We start from the raw sequence: 14,549 nt of genomic DNA, 5'->3' as shown, positions 1-14,549 counted from the left end.
ACTGAATGCAATACCTACAGCAGTTTATGCTATGACCAGAGTAGAGCTCAGTTGGATTGATTCCAGAACACTATGCCTAAGATCACATTTTCATTTATTTATTTATTTATTAAGATAACTTTTTATTGACATAACCCATGCCAGGGTAATTTTTTTTTTTTTTACAACATTATCCCTTGCACTCCTGTTCCAATTTTTCTCTCCCACCCTCCACCCCCTCCCCTAGATGGCAAGCAGTTCTATATATGTTGAATATGTCATAGTATATCCTAGATACAATATATGTGTGCAGAACCAAACAGTTTTCTTGTTGCACAGGGAGAATTGGATTCAGAAGGTAAAAATAACCCGGGAAGAAAAATAAAAATGCAAACAGTTTACATTCATTTCCCAGTGTTTTTTCTTTGGGTGTAGCTGTTTCTGTCCATCATTGATCAGTTGAAACTGAATTAGGTCTCTTTGTCGAAGAAATCCACTTCCATCAGAATACATCTTCATACAGTATCATTGTTGATGTATATAATGATCTCTTGGTTCTGCTCATTTCATTCAGCATCAGTTCATATAAGTCTCTCCAAGCCTCTCTGTATTCATCCTGTTGGTCATTTCTTACAGAACAATAATATTCCATAACATTCATGTACCACAATTTACCTAACCATTCTCCAATTGATGGGCATCCATTCATTTTCCATTTTCTAGCCACTACAAATAGGGCTGCCACAAACATTTTGGCACATACAGGTCCCTTTCCCTTCTTTAGTTAAGATCACATTTTTAAAAACATGTCACATTTGTTATTCATCTTGAGACTGAAGTTCTCCAAATCTTCTATCTAGTCATATATCTTTCCTACTTTGAAGTTGGGTGATCATTTCAAGGATACAAAGTTGTTTCAGTATTATCTAAATATCTAATTAATTATTACAAATTAGATAATTATATATAGGTATATAGATAATTATAAATTATCTAAATATGATTTATGACCTCATTTGGTATGTTGTAGGCAAAGGAGTGGTTTGACATTTCCTTTTCCAGCTCTTTTTACAGATGAGAAAACTAAGGAAAACAAGCCCAAGTGACTTGCCCAAATGTAAATGTTTGAGATAGGATTTGAACTCAGGACTTATTGACCCTGGGCCCAACACACTATTCTGGGGATATGGAAAAATTGAGACACTAATTTATTATTGATGTAATTGTGAACTGAACCAACTATTTTGGAAAACAATCTGGAATCATAACTAAAGAGTTATTAAATGTCTTATACCTTGACCCAGCAATACCACTACTAGGTTTGTTTTCAAAGATTATTAAGGAAATTGAAAAGAAACTATATATTCTTCAATATTTATAGAAGTTCTTTTTGTGTTGGCAAAGAACTGGAGATTGCTCTGATGCCTGTCAATGGGGAATGGCTAAGCAAGCTGTGGTACTTACTACTGTGCTTTAAAAAATGATGAGCTTGATGATTTTAGAAAAACATGGACAGATTTGCATGAAATAAAAAAGAGCCAAATGAACAGAACCAAGAAAAAATTGTATACAGTAATAGCAATTTATTTTCAGAACAACTTTGAGTGACTAAATTATTTTGACTATTAGAAATATCCAAATTAAGGACCTATGAAGGAAGATGCTATCTGCATTCAGAGCAAGAACTGATAAATAGAATATGTATAGAATGATTTTACACACACACACACACACACACACACACATGCTAATGTCTAATGGTAGCCAGCTCTAGGTAGAGAAGGGAAAGAAAGAAGAAAAAAAGAATGAAAAGGAAAGTTGCACAGTAACTTTATTATATATTTAAAAGGAATACCAAATTGTATTTGCAGTTTTATGTGCAATCATCTTTCCCCCCCATATTCTACTTTGTTAATTATGGAAATGTGTAGAGGGCCGTAACTCTGAACAGCTATACTTGAAACAAGGATACTTACAGCAAGGTGTTAACTCAGTGGAACTGATGAAATAATGGTTCTCTAGTTCACATATATCTAGTATGATATGATTATATAATCACTCTAGTTTGATATAATGATATATTCACTCTAGTTGGCATACACTCAGTATACTGTAATGATGTAATTGTAATAGAATATTTAAAGACTGAGAAAACTGGGGACTCAGTCAATCAGAGTCAGAATGAGTTTGTCAGAGGGAACAGACTGTGAAGGAGACAATAAAGACTTTAGACTCTATTCTTGACCATCCCCATGGTGACTATCTTGCTGAGACCAAGATCCATCTGGAGGACCTTCAGAAAGCTAGCCTGGACATTACAGAAATGTTTGTTTTTTAAGTTCAGAATAAAAGAAAAATTAATTTTGGTCAAGGTCAGATCTCTGAGACATTCCCCCACATGTTAACATGACTACTCTTTAGGTTTTTCTATTCCATTAGTTCTAACTCCACTTAGCAACTGCCAGTTTTCTTTGCTCTATAAAATATAATTCATCCACATTTGAGGACTTAAAATGATACATTGCAAGTCTCACCATTTTCTCAGTTGTCAGTGGTTTCAACTCTCTATTAAGCAATTTTACTATCCTTCCCTATTTATCTATCTACTCTTCTCAGTTTGAATATTATTCTCCTTGACAAAGAAAAGCGAAGCAACTTCAGTGTTGAGAATTTTTTCATCATTCTATCTACTATGAGGAGTCCTCTTCTGTAACAATATGAATCACCATGAGGAATTATACATGTCCATAAATCCTAGACGTAGTCCAAAACCAATCTTCATGTGTCAGGGAATTCAATGATTCCTGCAGATTTTGAAGTCCTGCAGCAGTCTCATTAACAGCCATGCTTTTGCGGTGGCATATGTAGTTAGAGATGGAACCATCTGATGTTTCTTGGGTCTTTTCCTTTGTTTCAAGGGTCTAATCTTTTTCTGATACCATCTCTCTGATGGTACAAGGCGAATATGGCTCATTGGCACCCATCTGATTCCTTCTCCATCAGTAGAGATGTTTCTCCTCTACTATTGTCTGTCCTGAGGATTAAAAAGTATGCCAGTGATGTGTAAAATCTTATACTGTGCACAAAACTATGCACAACGTTTAGAAGTATATGCGGGTCCATTATCTGTTTTTATTGCTTGGCACATTCATGATTGCAAAAGCTTGTATAAGGAATTCAGTGACCACTTGGACTGTCTCTTTTGCTGCTGGTATTGCAACAGTAAATCCTGAAAAGGTATGTGCTATAACATAGATAAAAGACAGACGACCAGAAGATTTATAATGGGTCATATCCATTTGCCAAATTTCTTTGAGTCTCAAACCATGAGGGTTCTTCCCTGGAGAGAGCATAGGAGCGTGGAAAGGAAAGCAAGCTGTACAGACTTTTACTATGCTCCTAGGTTCCTCTTTTGTTATCCCAAATTGCAGACATAAAGCTTGAGCAGCCTGATGGTATTTAGAATGAGATTCTTGGGCTGCCTAAAAAAAAGGAGTATTGGCTAACATGGTTAGAAGGTGATCTGCCTTTGAATTTCCATAAAAAACAGGATTTGGAAGTCCACTATGAAAGTGGACATGCAAGATATAAATCTTACCTGGATGCTTTCTCACTTGCTCTTGAAGTTCCTTAAAGAGCTGATATATATTAGAAGCTACAAATTTTATTTGGGTTGTTGCAATTCTTTGTACCACATCTACTGAATAAGCTGAATCAGATATTATATTTACATCTCTTGGATAATAAATAAGAGCTAGCATGATTGCATACAATTTCTTCTGCTGAGTGAACTGAAAGGAAATTCTGACTACTCTATAGCTGTCATGAGAGTATACAGCACAAATGTTATGTTTGGATGCATCTGTAAAGATAGTTGGTCCTTTAAGAGCAACCTTAGAAATCTTTTCTTCAAAGATCCACTGCCAATTATGTAGTAGCCAGGTTATCTTTAATGGAGACCCGTGTGTAAAATTTGTAGCTGTGACCAATAAAATTTGCCACTCTGGGATAGTTTCACAGCATACATTAATTTGTGTATATCTTGTCAGATCTTATCCCAGATAATTGTACTATTTGCTTAATGGCTTTTAATAAGATTCTAGCCACAAGCACTGGATAAGGAGTAAGACTTTGTTCTGGTTGTGCTGAGAGATTCACCCAGTCTATTATACTGTGTCCTTGATGAAGGACTGCTGTAGGTGCCTTTTTAGTAGCAAAAAATGATTATTTTCAAGGGTTTTTGAGTAACTCTTTCAACCACATTGGATAAAGCCAGTTCAACCTTTCTCAAAGCCTCTTGAGCTTCTTTTGTAAGATGGCATGGTGAGTTAAAGCAGTGTCTCCCCTTAAAATGTCATATAATGGTTGTAACTGATAGGTAGTTAAGTCTAACACTGGATGTATCCATTGGATATCACCTGTCAGTTTCTGAAAGTCATTTAAGGTGTTCAACCTCTCTTTTCTTAAAGAAAGCTTTTGTACTATAAGCACCTTAGGATATACTTCACATCCTAAATATTGAAAAGAAGCATGTCTTTGAATTTTTTCTGGAGCTATATGTAATTTGTAGTTCCTTAATGTTTCTATGGTCTTTTGTAGACATGCTTTTAACATTTGCAGGTTCACACCCCAAGATATCATCCATGTAATGTAATAACATAATTATTACATAACTTTTGGAAAAGCTTTTCCTACTGTAGTAAGAGTAGTAGCAATATACATTTGACACATAGTAGGGCTGTTTTTCATTCCCTGTGGCAAAACTATCCATTCGTATCTTTTATAAGGCTCAGCTAAATTAACACTGGGTACTGAAAAGACAAATCTTTTCATATCCTACTTATCCAGAGGGATAGAATAGAAACGATCCTTAATGTCTGTAATCCATAAAGGCCATTCTCTAGGCAACTGAGTAGGAGATGGAAGTTCAGGCTGAAGAGTTCCCATAGTTTCCATTTGTTCATTTACTTTTCTGAAATCAATCAACATCCTCCATTTTCCAGATTTCTTTTTTACAACAAATATAGGGGAATTCCAAGGACTTAGATAAGGTTGTAAGTGTCCTTGGTCAAGTTGCTCCTGTTCTATATCTAATAAGGCCTGCATTTTATCACTTGCTTAGGGCTACTGTTCTACCCACACTGGTGTATAAGTTATCCATTGACTGGGAACAGGTGAGAATGCACACAGACCTTCAACAGCATCCCTGCCTAAAAATTCAAAGTACTCAATTGTAATTCTAACTATTGTAAGATGTCTCTTCCCCATAGATTGATGGGGAGTTTTTCTACTACAAAAGGAATAAAAACTCCTGTTTCACCTTCAAATATCCATCTCAAAGGGATAGAACTAACTTCAGCTGCTATTGATCCTCCTATGCCAGACATATAGGTATCTGCCTCAATCTTTGGCCAATGACTGTGTCAATTGGCACCTCTAATGACTGTATGATCTGCACCTGTGTCTATCAACCCTTCCAGTCATATGTCATTTATGTAAATAGTAAGCACTGGACAGTCAGCTGTAACAGCTGCAGTCCAGAATATTCCTGGATTCTGTTGCTGGGAGTAAAAATCTGGGTAAATATCACCAAATTGCCTATTAAGAGTATGTATCAGTAAACCTGATGCTATTACTTTTTCTGGATGATGTCACACATTGTCTATCTGTATTAGTGGCTGGGATATTAGCTATACATTCCCTAATTTCCCACATCAGTGTATGGATGTGCCATAGGGCACATATGGCAGGGTGTCCATAGGGGGTGGACAAAACTGCTACATGGATGGTACTGATGGTGCCACTGCCCTTCTCCACCTCCTCCTCACTCCACCCACAAGGGTGAATTGAGAGAGTACAGTCAAGAGATGGGGAATGCCCTAATGGTGCCTGCTCCAGTGTAAAGTGTGAAAGTGAGCTGTGAAAGTGAGAACCACCACACCCCTTAAGTTCATCAGCGCTATTCTTGTCCAATTCTCCATGCTTTTCAGCTGCTTTGTTAGAACTTGTGGGATTCTTTAAAGCCAGTTGTATTATATTATACATAAGGAATGTTTCTTCCATGTATTGAATCAGGACCCATAGCTTCATAATGTACAATTAATTGCTCTCTCACTAGTTCCCACATATCTGGCTCTAATTTTTCTTCCTTAGATAGCCAAGGAGACATGTACTCTAATATTTTAAGAGTCCAGTGATCTGCTTCCAAGTTACCAACAAACCTTGCTTCTTTATTAACCTAACTTTGCATTCTGCATATTTCCGTTGGGGTGGGGGAGATTCTTTTATTAGTATTTGCCCCATTTCTGCTAAAAAATGAAAGTGACTAGTTTAGCCCTTACCAAAGTTTCCCGCTTATCCATTTTTATACTCACCTTATTTCTGGGTCCTGGGGACTTCTTCACTGAACTCAGCTGAATGCATTAGTCAAGCTGATTTGTACCTTGCTTTGCAAGGCCCTGCATTTATTAAAATTGAGCTGATTTGTATAGGACCTCACTTAGAGCCCCACGTTTGGGCACCAAAATGTAAAGTCCAGAATAGCTTTCTGGAGGTCCTTCAGGCGGGCCTTGGTCTCAGCAGGATAAACACCTTGAGAATGGTCAGGTATATAGTCTAGAGTCTATTCTGGTCCAGTCTTGATCTTAGTGGAGGAGTGCAGGAGAGCCAACAGAATGGTCAAAGATAGAATATCCCTCTTCCAGTCCTTCTTAGTCCTTATATACCTTATTGTAATTACATCATTACAGCACAGTATGTATGTCTGAACTAGAGAACCATTATATCACCATGCTAAATGTTAAGTATATGTATTCTATAAGTACCTTGCTGACCTAGATTCAAGTACACCTTTTCAGAGTTCTGACCCTCTACACTCACCTTATTTTGTTTTCATGCCCAACGTAATCTTTGAATCTATAATATTCATAAACAACTTCAGCTATTATGAGCTTTATCCTCTTGTCACTGGTCTGACAGGACTATGTCACTTTTGCACTGAGGCAACTAACTGACATAATGGTTATAATACCACATTTGAAATGAGGAAGACCTGAGTTCAAATCTTGCCTCAGACACCTACCATCTGTATAACTCAAGAAGTCAAGAAGTTAATTTTGGTGGTTTCATTATCTATAATATGTGGATAGTCATAGTAGTCATCTTCCCAAGATTCTTGTGAAGATCTGTCTCTATAAATATGAGCTATTATTTTCCTGTTACCTGTTCTTTTCTTTTATATCAATTATCTATGCATCACATTAGTTCCTTTAGATAGCTTCCCATTTTCTTTATCCTCTGAATTGTTTATTTTTGTGCCTTCAAAATTTTATTTTTGAGAACTTTCTATCCCTCTTGAACCAACTTTCTCAGAAGAGTTTTATGCTATGGGCTATGGGCTTTATCTTTCAAAATCTGGGTTATAATTAGAATCTTTCAAAATCTAAGTTATACCCTGGCATTTTTTGCCTTTTAATGGTTTCTCCTAAACAATTTCCTCACATTATTAACATACAATTCTAGTCTGCAACCTCTTTTTATCTATTCAATAAGATATATTGTTTTAGTGATTCCAGTAAGGAGAGTTCTATTCCATCAAATCGGTCAAAGTTGAACTGTGTTAAGATCTCTATTTATTTTGTTTATAACACCTACTTGACAAATGTTCTTTCACCCTTCTTATGCAACAGATGGTATGCTAAATACTTTACAAGAGAAGGGAGAGTAATCTCTTCAGAAATGAATGATATAAATATATCAATACATTTTTAAAATTAGATCAAGCAATTATTAACATAGAATGTCCAGTCTCATTTAAAACGAAATCTTCCATTTTTAAGGATATGGTATATGGCTTCCTTTCATTTGTTTGCTAATTAATTGAAGCCTTTGACGTCTCCTTTCTACAGGTGGTCCTATGGTGTATTAATATGGGAAATTGTTAGTTTGGGTGAGTACCTTCATGTATAATATATAAATGGAGATAGATATATTTTGCATGACATCCTAAATCTTAGAAATGTGCCCTTATATCTGTTATTCTTAATAATGATTTAATCATAATTTAATTAAAGTTCTTTTTAAGATTCCCATATTTGCAAGCTTGTTTTTTTGAAAATCACTTCCGATGCCCATCTGAGACAATCAAGTCTATATAAGAGTAACTTTCATCATTGCTATCACCATCATCATCACATATGTTTATGTTTCATATGGAAAGTTTATAAGAAACAGAAGAGTTAGTCAACAATTTCAGAATGAACACAACATATACTTTAAGGTAGAACAAGAAAATTCTTATTCTATAAAATTAACATAAGCTATGTGGAAATTGAATTTTTAAAAGCAGGATAATGCTGTTCATGAGAAAAAAAATCCAAAATAGTTTTAGGAAAAAACTTATTAGACAATTTGATAAAGGAGAACAATCTGGAAAGGAGGTTTAACTCCTTTCCATCTGGGCTCTGGAAAGTTTACATTATGTAGAATTTAGACATATAAATCACTGTACCCAGTTAAGTAATTTTGCTGAGAGATCAACTTGAAAGCAATGTAGATTGAGATGGATATGAATTGAATAAAACCAAAACACAAGCTCAGGTGGACCCCAAATAAGACTTGGATATAGGTAACAAATAGGAATATTTTGAATATATCTCAAACCTGGGGGAACCTAAAATTTCTTGCCATTTCTAGTATTACTGTATAGTTCCTGAGATCAGAGTGATATTCAGAGTTCAAAGAAACCTCTATTTATATAGAGTAGATTCAAACAATAATAATATGATAATATACATAATACAACAATAAATTATAATACACAATCATATCACAAATTTAGAGCAGGAAAGGACAATGAAGCCATCTAGTCCAATCTTCTCATTTTACAGAAGAAAAAATGGAGGTTCAGAGAGAAAATCCATATAGTAAGGGTCACACAGATAGTAAGTAGCAGAAGTAGGTTTCAAACTTGGTCCCCTGATTCCAAATCTAATTCAACTCCACACACTGAATAGTTCTTTAAATGGCCTAGGAAAACTAGCCATATAAAGGAACCCTTTGATAAAGGTTATATTGACTGTTTATCAGCACTCAATAAATCCTTCTGCTTCCTTTCCTTTCTCACTTTTTCTTTCTGCCTATCTAATCTGTATTGTAATATCAGATCATTACATAATGAATTTTTTAAACCTCCAGTATTGCATCACTCAACCAAAAGATAAGACAACTAACTTTTGTAATTCTTCTTCTTTTTTTTTAATAGCTTTTTATTTACAAGTTATATGCATGGGTACTTTTACAGCATTGACAATTGCCAAACCTTTTGTTCCAATTTTTCCCCTCCTTCCCCCCACCCCCTCCCCCACGTGGCAGGTTGACCAATACATGTTAAATATGTTAAAATATAAATTAAATACAATATTAGTATACATGTCCAAACAGTTATTTTGCTGTACAAAAAGAATTGGACTTCGAAATAGTGTACAATTAATCTGTGAAGAATCAAAAATGCAGGCAGACAAGGGTAGAGGGATTGGGAATTCTATGTAGTGGTTCATAGTCATCTCCCAGAGTTCTTTTGCTGGGTGTAGCTGGTACAATTCATTACTGTTCTATTGGAGCTGATTTGGTTCATCTCATTGTTGAAGAGGGCCATGTCCATCAGAATTGATCATCATATAGTATTGTTGTTGAAGTGTATAATGATCTTCTGGTCCTGTGTAGCTCAGATTCTTGAAAGAGTGTGCTTGACAAAAGATCCATTTCCTGTCTTTTAGGTGGTACCCCATACTGTGGGATGACATGTGCAGAACTCTACGAGAAGCTCCCACAGGGTTACAGATTGGAAAAACCCCTCAATTGTGATGATGAGGTGTAAGTCAGCTCACTAATCTAACTAACATTGCTAAGGTTCCAGGTCTACTGTGTCACAATATTGCTAAGTAAAATTGCTAAGCATTGTTCAAAGGCAAAGTGGGTCCAAACCCAAAGAAATTTTTTCTAGGTCCAAAATCAAAGGAAATTTCAAAAAATGTACAAAGTACTGAAATCTGTGCTTATATACAACAAATCTATGCTTGTTCACATCAATGGAACACATTATCTATAAAGAACAGAAACTGACAGAAGATAATTCTAGACATTTAAGAAGTATAATAGTGATCACTTATGGTGAACTTTAGAATGGGACAGACAGTTGAGAGCAAGAGGGTTGGCCATGGAATCTTGAGACTTATTATACAAGGAAATTGATATCTCTGAGGTATTACTTTAAAGAAACTGCATTTTTTTTTCTCTTTAGGCAACTCATTGAAATTCTTCATTGCTTCCAGCGTACTACAGGACTGGCTAATCCAAATTTAATTGCCAATCATCATAAACCTAATTTTTCCCTTTTGTGAAAAGGATTTTACTTAAGGAATATTCTCATACCCAGTCCTGTTTCTATGTAAAATTGATGAAATAATAGATTAAGGGTAAATCATATAGAAATCTTTGCCTTCCCCAAATATCACCATATTGAATTGCCAGTAGCTGAAATATCAGCATTAGAGATAAATTTCTTTGATTTTTTGAAGACTTTTCAATCATTGAAAGGATATCAGTTCTAATACTTAATGAACATTGGGCCACAATTGGTTATTACCATTGGGAGATAGGTAGGGAAGAATTTGTGGCATGTAAACTTAGAACAGTGACTTAGAAGAAATGAGATATAGACTAAGTATAATAGGGGAAGCAGGAAATCTACATAGAAATGGAAGTAGGAAGGCATCAGAAAAACTTCAACCATTCTACAATTTGTCAACTCAGTTGAGAGATCATATCTTACTGTCCCTTGCTTCTGATGTTACTTCCAGCTATTAACAGAATTGATTGTCCTTAATATTTCACATTTTCATATTCAAAGGTATGACTTAATGAGACAATGCTGGCGTGAGAAACCTTATGAGAGGCCATCATTTGCTCAGATTCTTGTGTCCTTAAACAGGATGTTAGAAGAACGCAAGGTAAGGATCAAAGCATTCCTAGCTTGCACTTTTTTTATATTTAATATTTTCATTTTCCCCAGTTACACGTAAAACATTTTACATTAAAAAAAAAAACAAAACTTTGAGTTCCAAATTCTCTCCCTTTCTCTATGTGAAGTTGTGCAAAATATTTTCATAAAAGTCATATTGTGGAAGAAAACATAAATCTCCCTCCCCCCCCCAAAAAAGTAAACCCTCAAGAAAAATAAAGTAAATAAAAAAGACTATGCTTCAATCTGTATTCAGACCCAATCAGTTCTTTTTCTGGATATGCATATCATTCCTCATCATAAGTTTGTTAGAGTAGTTGTGAATATAGTTGAAAATAGCAAAATCATCCACAGCTAATCCCCCCACAACATTGCTATTACTTTATACACAGTATATTTCACTTTGCTTGAGTTCATGGAGGACTTTGCAGGTTTTTCCGAGAGCAACAAGCGCATCATTTTTCATAGAACAATAACACTCTATCATAATCACATACTATAAGAAAAAAAGTTGCCTTATATGGTATCTTTCCTGAAGGAGTTTGTAACTTTGTGAGAGGGTTGATCAAACATGATAATTTATGAAAAAATGTTTTGCAAACCATAAAATGCTCTATAAACTTCCATATTGTTATCTTTATAATAATTCATTTATATGTAAGAAGTATATCAAAGTCTTTGTTCCTAGGACTTTGTTGTTTGGTTCTTTCAGTTGTACCCAATTCTTCATAATCCCATTTTAAGGTTTTCTTGTCAAAGATACTGGAGTAGTTTGCCAATTTCATTTTCTAGCTCACTTTATAGATGAAGAAATTGAGGCAGAGAGTGTTAAGTGACTTGCCCAGGGTCACACAGCCAGGAAGAGTTAAGTGTCTGAGATCGGATTTGAACTCGGATCCTCCTGACTTCAGGGCTGATGCTTTATCCACTATACCAACTAGTTGCCCCAAATGACTATTTTCTAACAAAAGAATGAAGTTACATATATAACCTATGAATGTGAACTGTTCTTCTTCTTCCAGACTTATGTGAATACCACTCTTTATGAGAAGTTTACCTATGCAGGCATAGACTGTTCCGCTGAAGAGGCTGCTTAGGAGAGACCATCTTCTTTGATCACCCTTCAGGAAAGCCAGATTTTCCAATATGGCAATGTGATATAGAATGTAGAAATGTGTATATCTTCTGTATGTATAAAACACTTTCACTACAGATACCTATGTATATATCTTACAGTAGGCTTTGACTATAGGACTGTATATACTGTTTTGAGTAAGACTGTGTTAAGACTAAGAATTCTTGTTATACATTTTCATATACTATAATATATTATTTTAGAAAAGGGGCCTTTTCTGGGAAGGTCCATGGAAAGACATTTATTGTCATGCATTTTTATTACTGTCCTACATTTGTTTTTATGTTTTCTCTAAGATTATCTTGATAACAAAACAAGTATTTTATAGCAATAAGCTAAAATTTTGCTATAAACTTAATGTAATAAGAAATCAGGTAAGAAATATCTGGTATTTTAAATCTATTAAGCTAGAAAGCAACACTGAGTAGAGGGAGAGGTCAATAATTGATCATAGTTTATGAATTCCTTTCTCTCCAAAGGGAAACATGATCTTTTGACATCATTCATGTTCATATGACACTTTATTCATGTGTCTCTGAACACAAGAGCCATTCAGAAAAGCAGCTTTTAATAGTTGATTCAAATTCATTTTGTGTGTGGAGTGGATAGACCAAAGTATTTTTAGAACTACTGAAAAATTCTAAAAATATTTTGCATTTCCCAATTCATGTTTAGCTAACAACTTTTTTTTCCCCTAGGGAAATTGATGCACAAAAGCGTGCTTAGTTTTAAGAAATAGAATACACAGTTATTTTAGAATGTATCGTACAGAATGAACTTCCATAAATGTATTACACATTGTAAAAATAAGTTTTGATATAATTTTGTTTTTCCTTTTTGTACTATGTGCTTACATTGCACTGAATGAAGTCATTTAATAAGGGAATAAATGTTTTACCTATCCTTTTTAAGTAAAATCCTGTGTGTTGCTATGTCCCTTTTTTATACTTTAAACATCTCCTACAGGTTTTCTTTCTGCAGGAGAGGGGAAGACTTGGGTACAAGATTGGCTGTTGCATCTTTGCACTATCCCTTGTACGACACTGTCCATTAGTTAGGCAGAGGTAGTGGCAAACACCCTGTTACTGAGATCATCTTAAGGCTGGTAGATCACTTGAGCTCAGGAGTTCTGAGATACACTAACACTAACAATATAACAAGATAACTAAAGATAACAAGATGTCTCGAGCATATTGAGCCTTCAAGATCTAGAGAACACCAGGTTTCCTAAGGATGGATGAATTAGCAGTTTTGAAACAGAGTAAGTCAAACCTTTCTTGTTTAGTATTGGAATTGGGCCTATGATTGACACCTGTCCTTTAAAAAAAAATGAAAGGGCAAAGTGAAGTGGTTGGTAAGAGGTCTCTTACAACTAGGGGAGACTGAAACTGGTGGAGTCATTAAATCTGAGAGTTCCAAGCAGAACCAAAGCAGATTAGCATGTTTATGCAAAGGTTGGTGTCACTGTGGTAAGCTGATGAGAGTGGAGGGCCACAGAGTTGCATAAACAGAGGGATTCCCTAGTCTGTATCTGAAAAAAAAAATAGAGCAGATCAAAATATCCCTGCTATCTGGGTATATGAGTGATCACTACACTTCTAGAATCAGTGAGTTAGGAAATGCATGAAAATTAATAAAACATCCAATATACATGTAGTTTTTCAAACAGAAATTATCATGATTAGAAAAGAACTTCCAGAAGTTTTTTAATTTAATCAATTCCCTTGTATCACATCACATCCAAACTGAGGGAGGCTCAATGAGGGAGGTAGAGAAAGGTAGGGTAGGAGGAGACAGGGAAGGCAGTAGTCAAGGTGAGTTTCAACTTAGAGAAGAATGTCTATTGAAATAGTTTGAGGAGATGTTAGAAATGAAATAGTGGTTCAACTTGATGGTGACCATCCAAAGATTACAAGACTGAAATCATTAATAAGTATCTAGAATGTATTACAGAAAGCTACTAACTTATTATTTGCTCAGATATCCAGCTTTCCACTTTGGAAGGCATAAAACAATATATTGCACTATTGTAGTAATACAATAACAAAATAATTTTTAAATAATTTAAAATAATAAAAGTAGTTTTGTTAAAGGTATGTCTGGTTGCCTAAAGACAATATACAATTAAAAACCAGACTCCTGGCATTCCAGAGGACCCTGGAAAACTGAAACAGAATACAGAATGCCATTTTGCCTTTTGGCTGAAATGATAAGCACATGCTAACCAAAGATCTATGCTTAGTTGGTTACCAGTTTATAATTGTTAAAAATCAAGTGAATAATCCAAAAAGCCATATATATATACACACACAAAAAAAGCCATACATATACCAATATATCATGATTCCAGCAATAAGACTCTTCCTACTTTTATTTTTGTTGGTATTAAAATCAGTTGAATCTTTTATTTGACAT

General features: G+C 34.9%; 1 protein-coding gene across 1 annotated transcript in view; it reads left to right on the top strand.

Annotated features, from left to right (window-relative positions):
- The window catches only part of TEK (TEK receptor tyrosine kinase), a 151,413-nt gene extending 138,362 nt beyond the window's left edge, over positions 1-13,051 (top strand). The window contains exons 20-23 of the mRNA XM_031943319.1: positions 7,887-7,927; positions 9,756-9,852; positions 10,889-10,988; positions 12,022-13,051. Coding sequence (XP_031799179.1) covers positions 7,887-7,927; positions 9,756-9,852; positions 10,889-10,988; positions 12,022-12,096 — 313 coding nt within the window. The 3' untranslated portion in view covers positions 12,097-13,051. The remainder of the gene's footprint in view (positions 1-7,886; positions 7,928-9,755; positions 9,853-10,888; positions 10,989-12,021) is intronic.
- The last annotated feature ends 1,498 nt before the right edge of the window (positions 13,052-14,549 follow it).

Source organism: Sarcophilus harrisii, chromosome 1, assembly GCF_902635505.1.
Source record: "Sarcophilus harrisii chromosome 1, mSarHar1.11, whole genome shotgun sequence".
Taxonomy (NCBI): domain Eukaryota; kingdom Metazoa; phylum Chordata; class Mammalia; order Dasyuromorphia; family Dasyuridae; genus Sarcophilus; species Sarcophilus harrisii.
The sequence above is the reverse complement of the archived record's forward strand: the minus strand, read 5'-3'. Positions and strand labels throughout refer to the sequence as shown.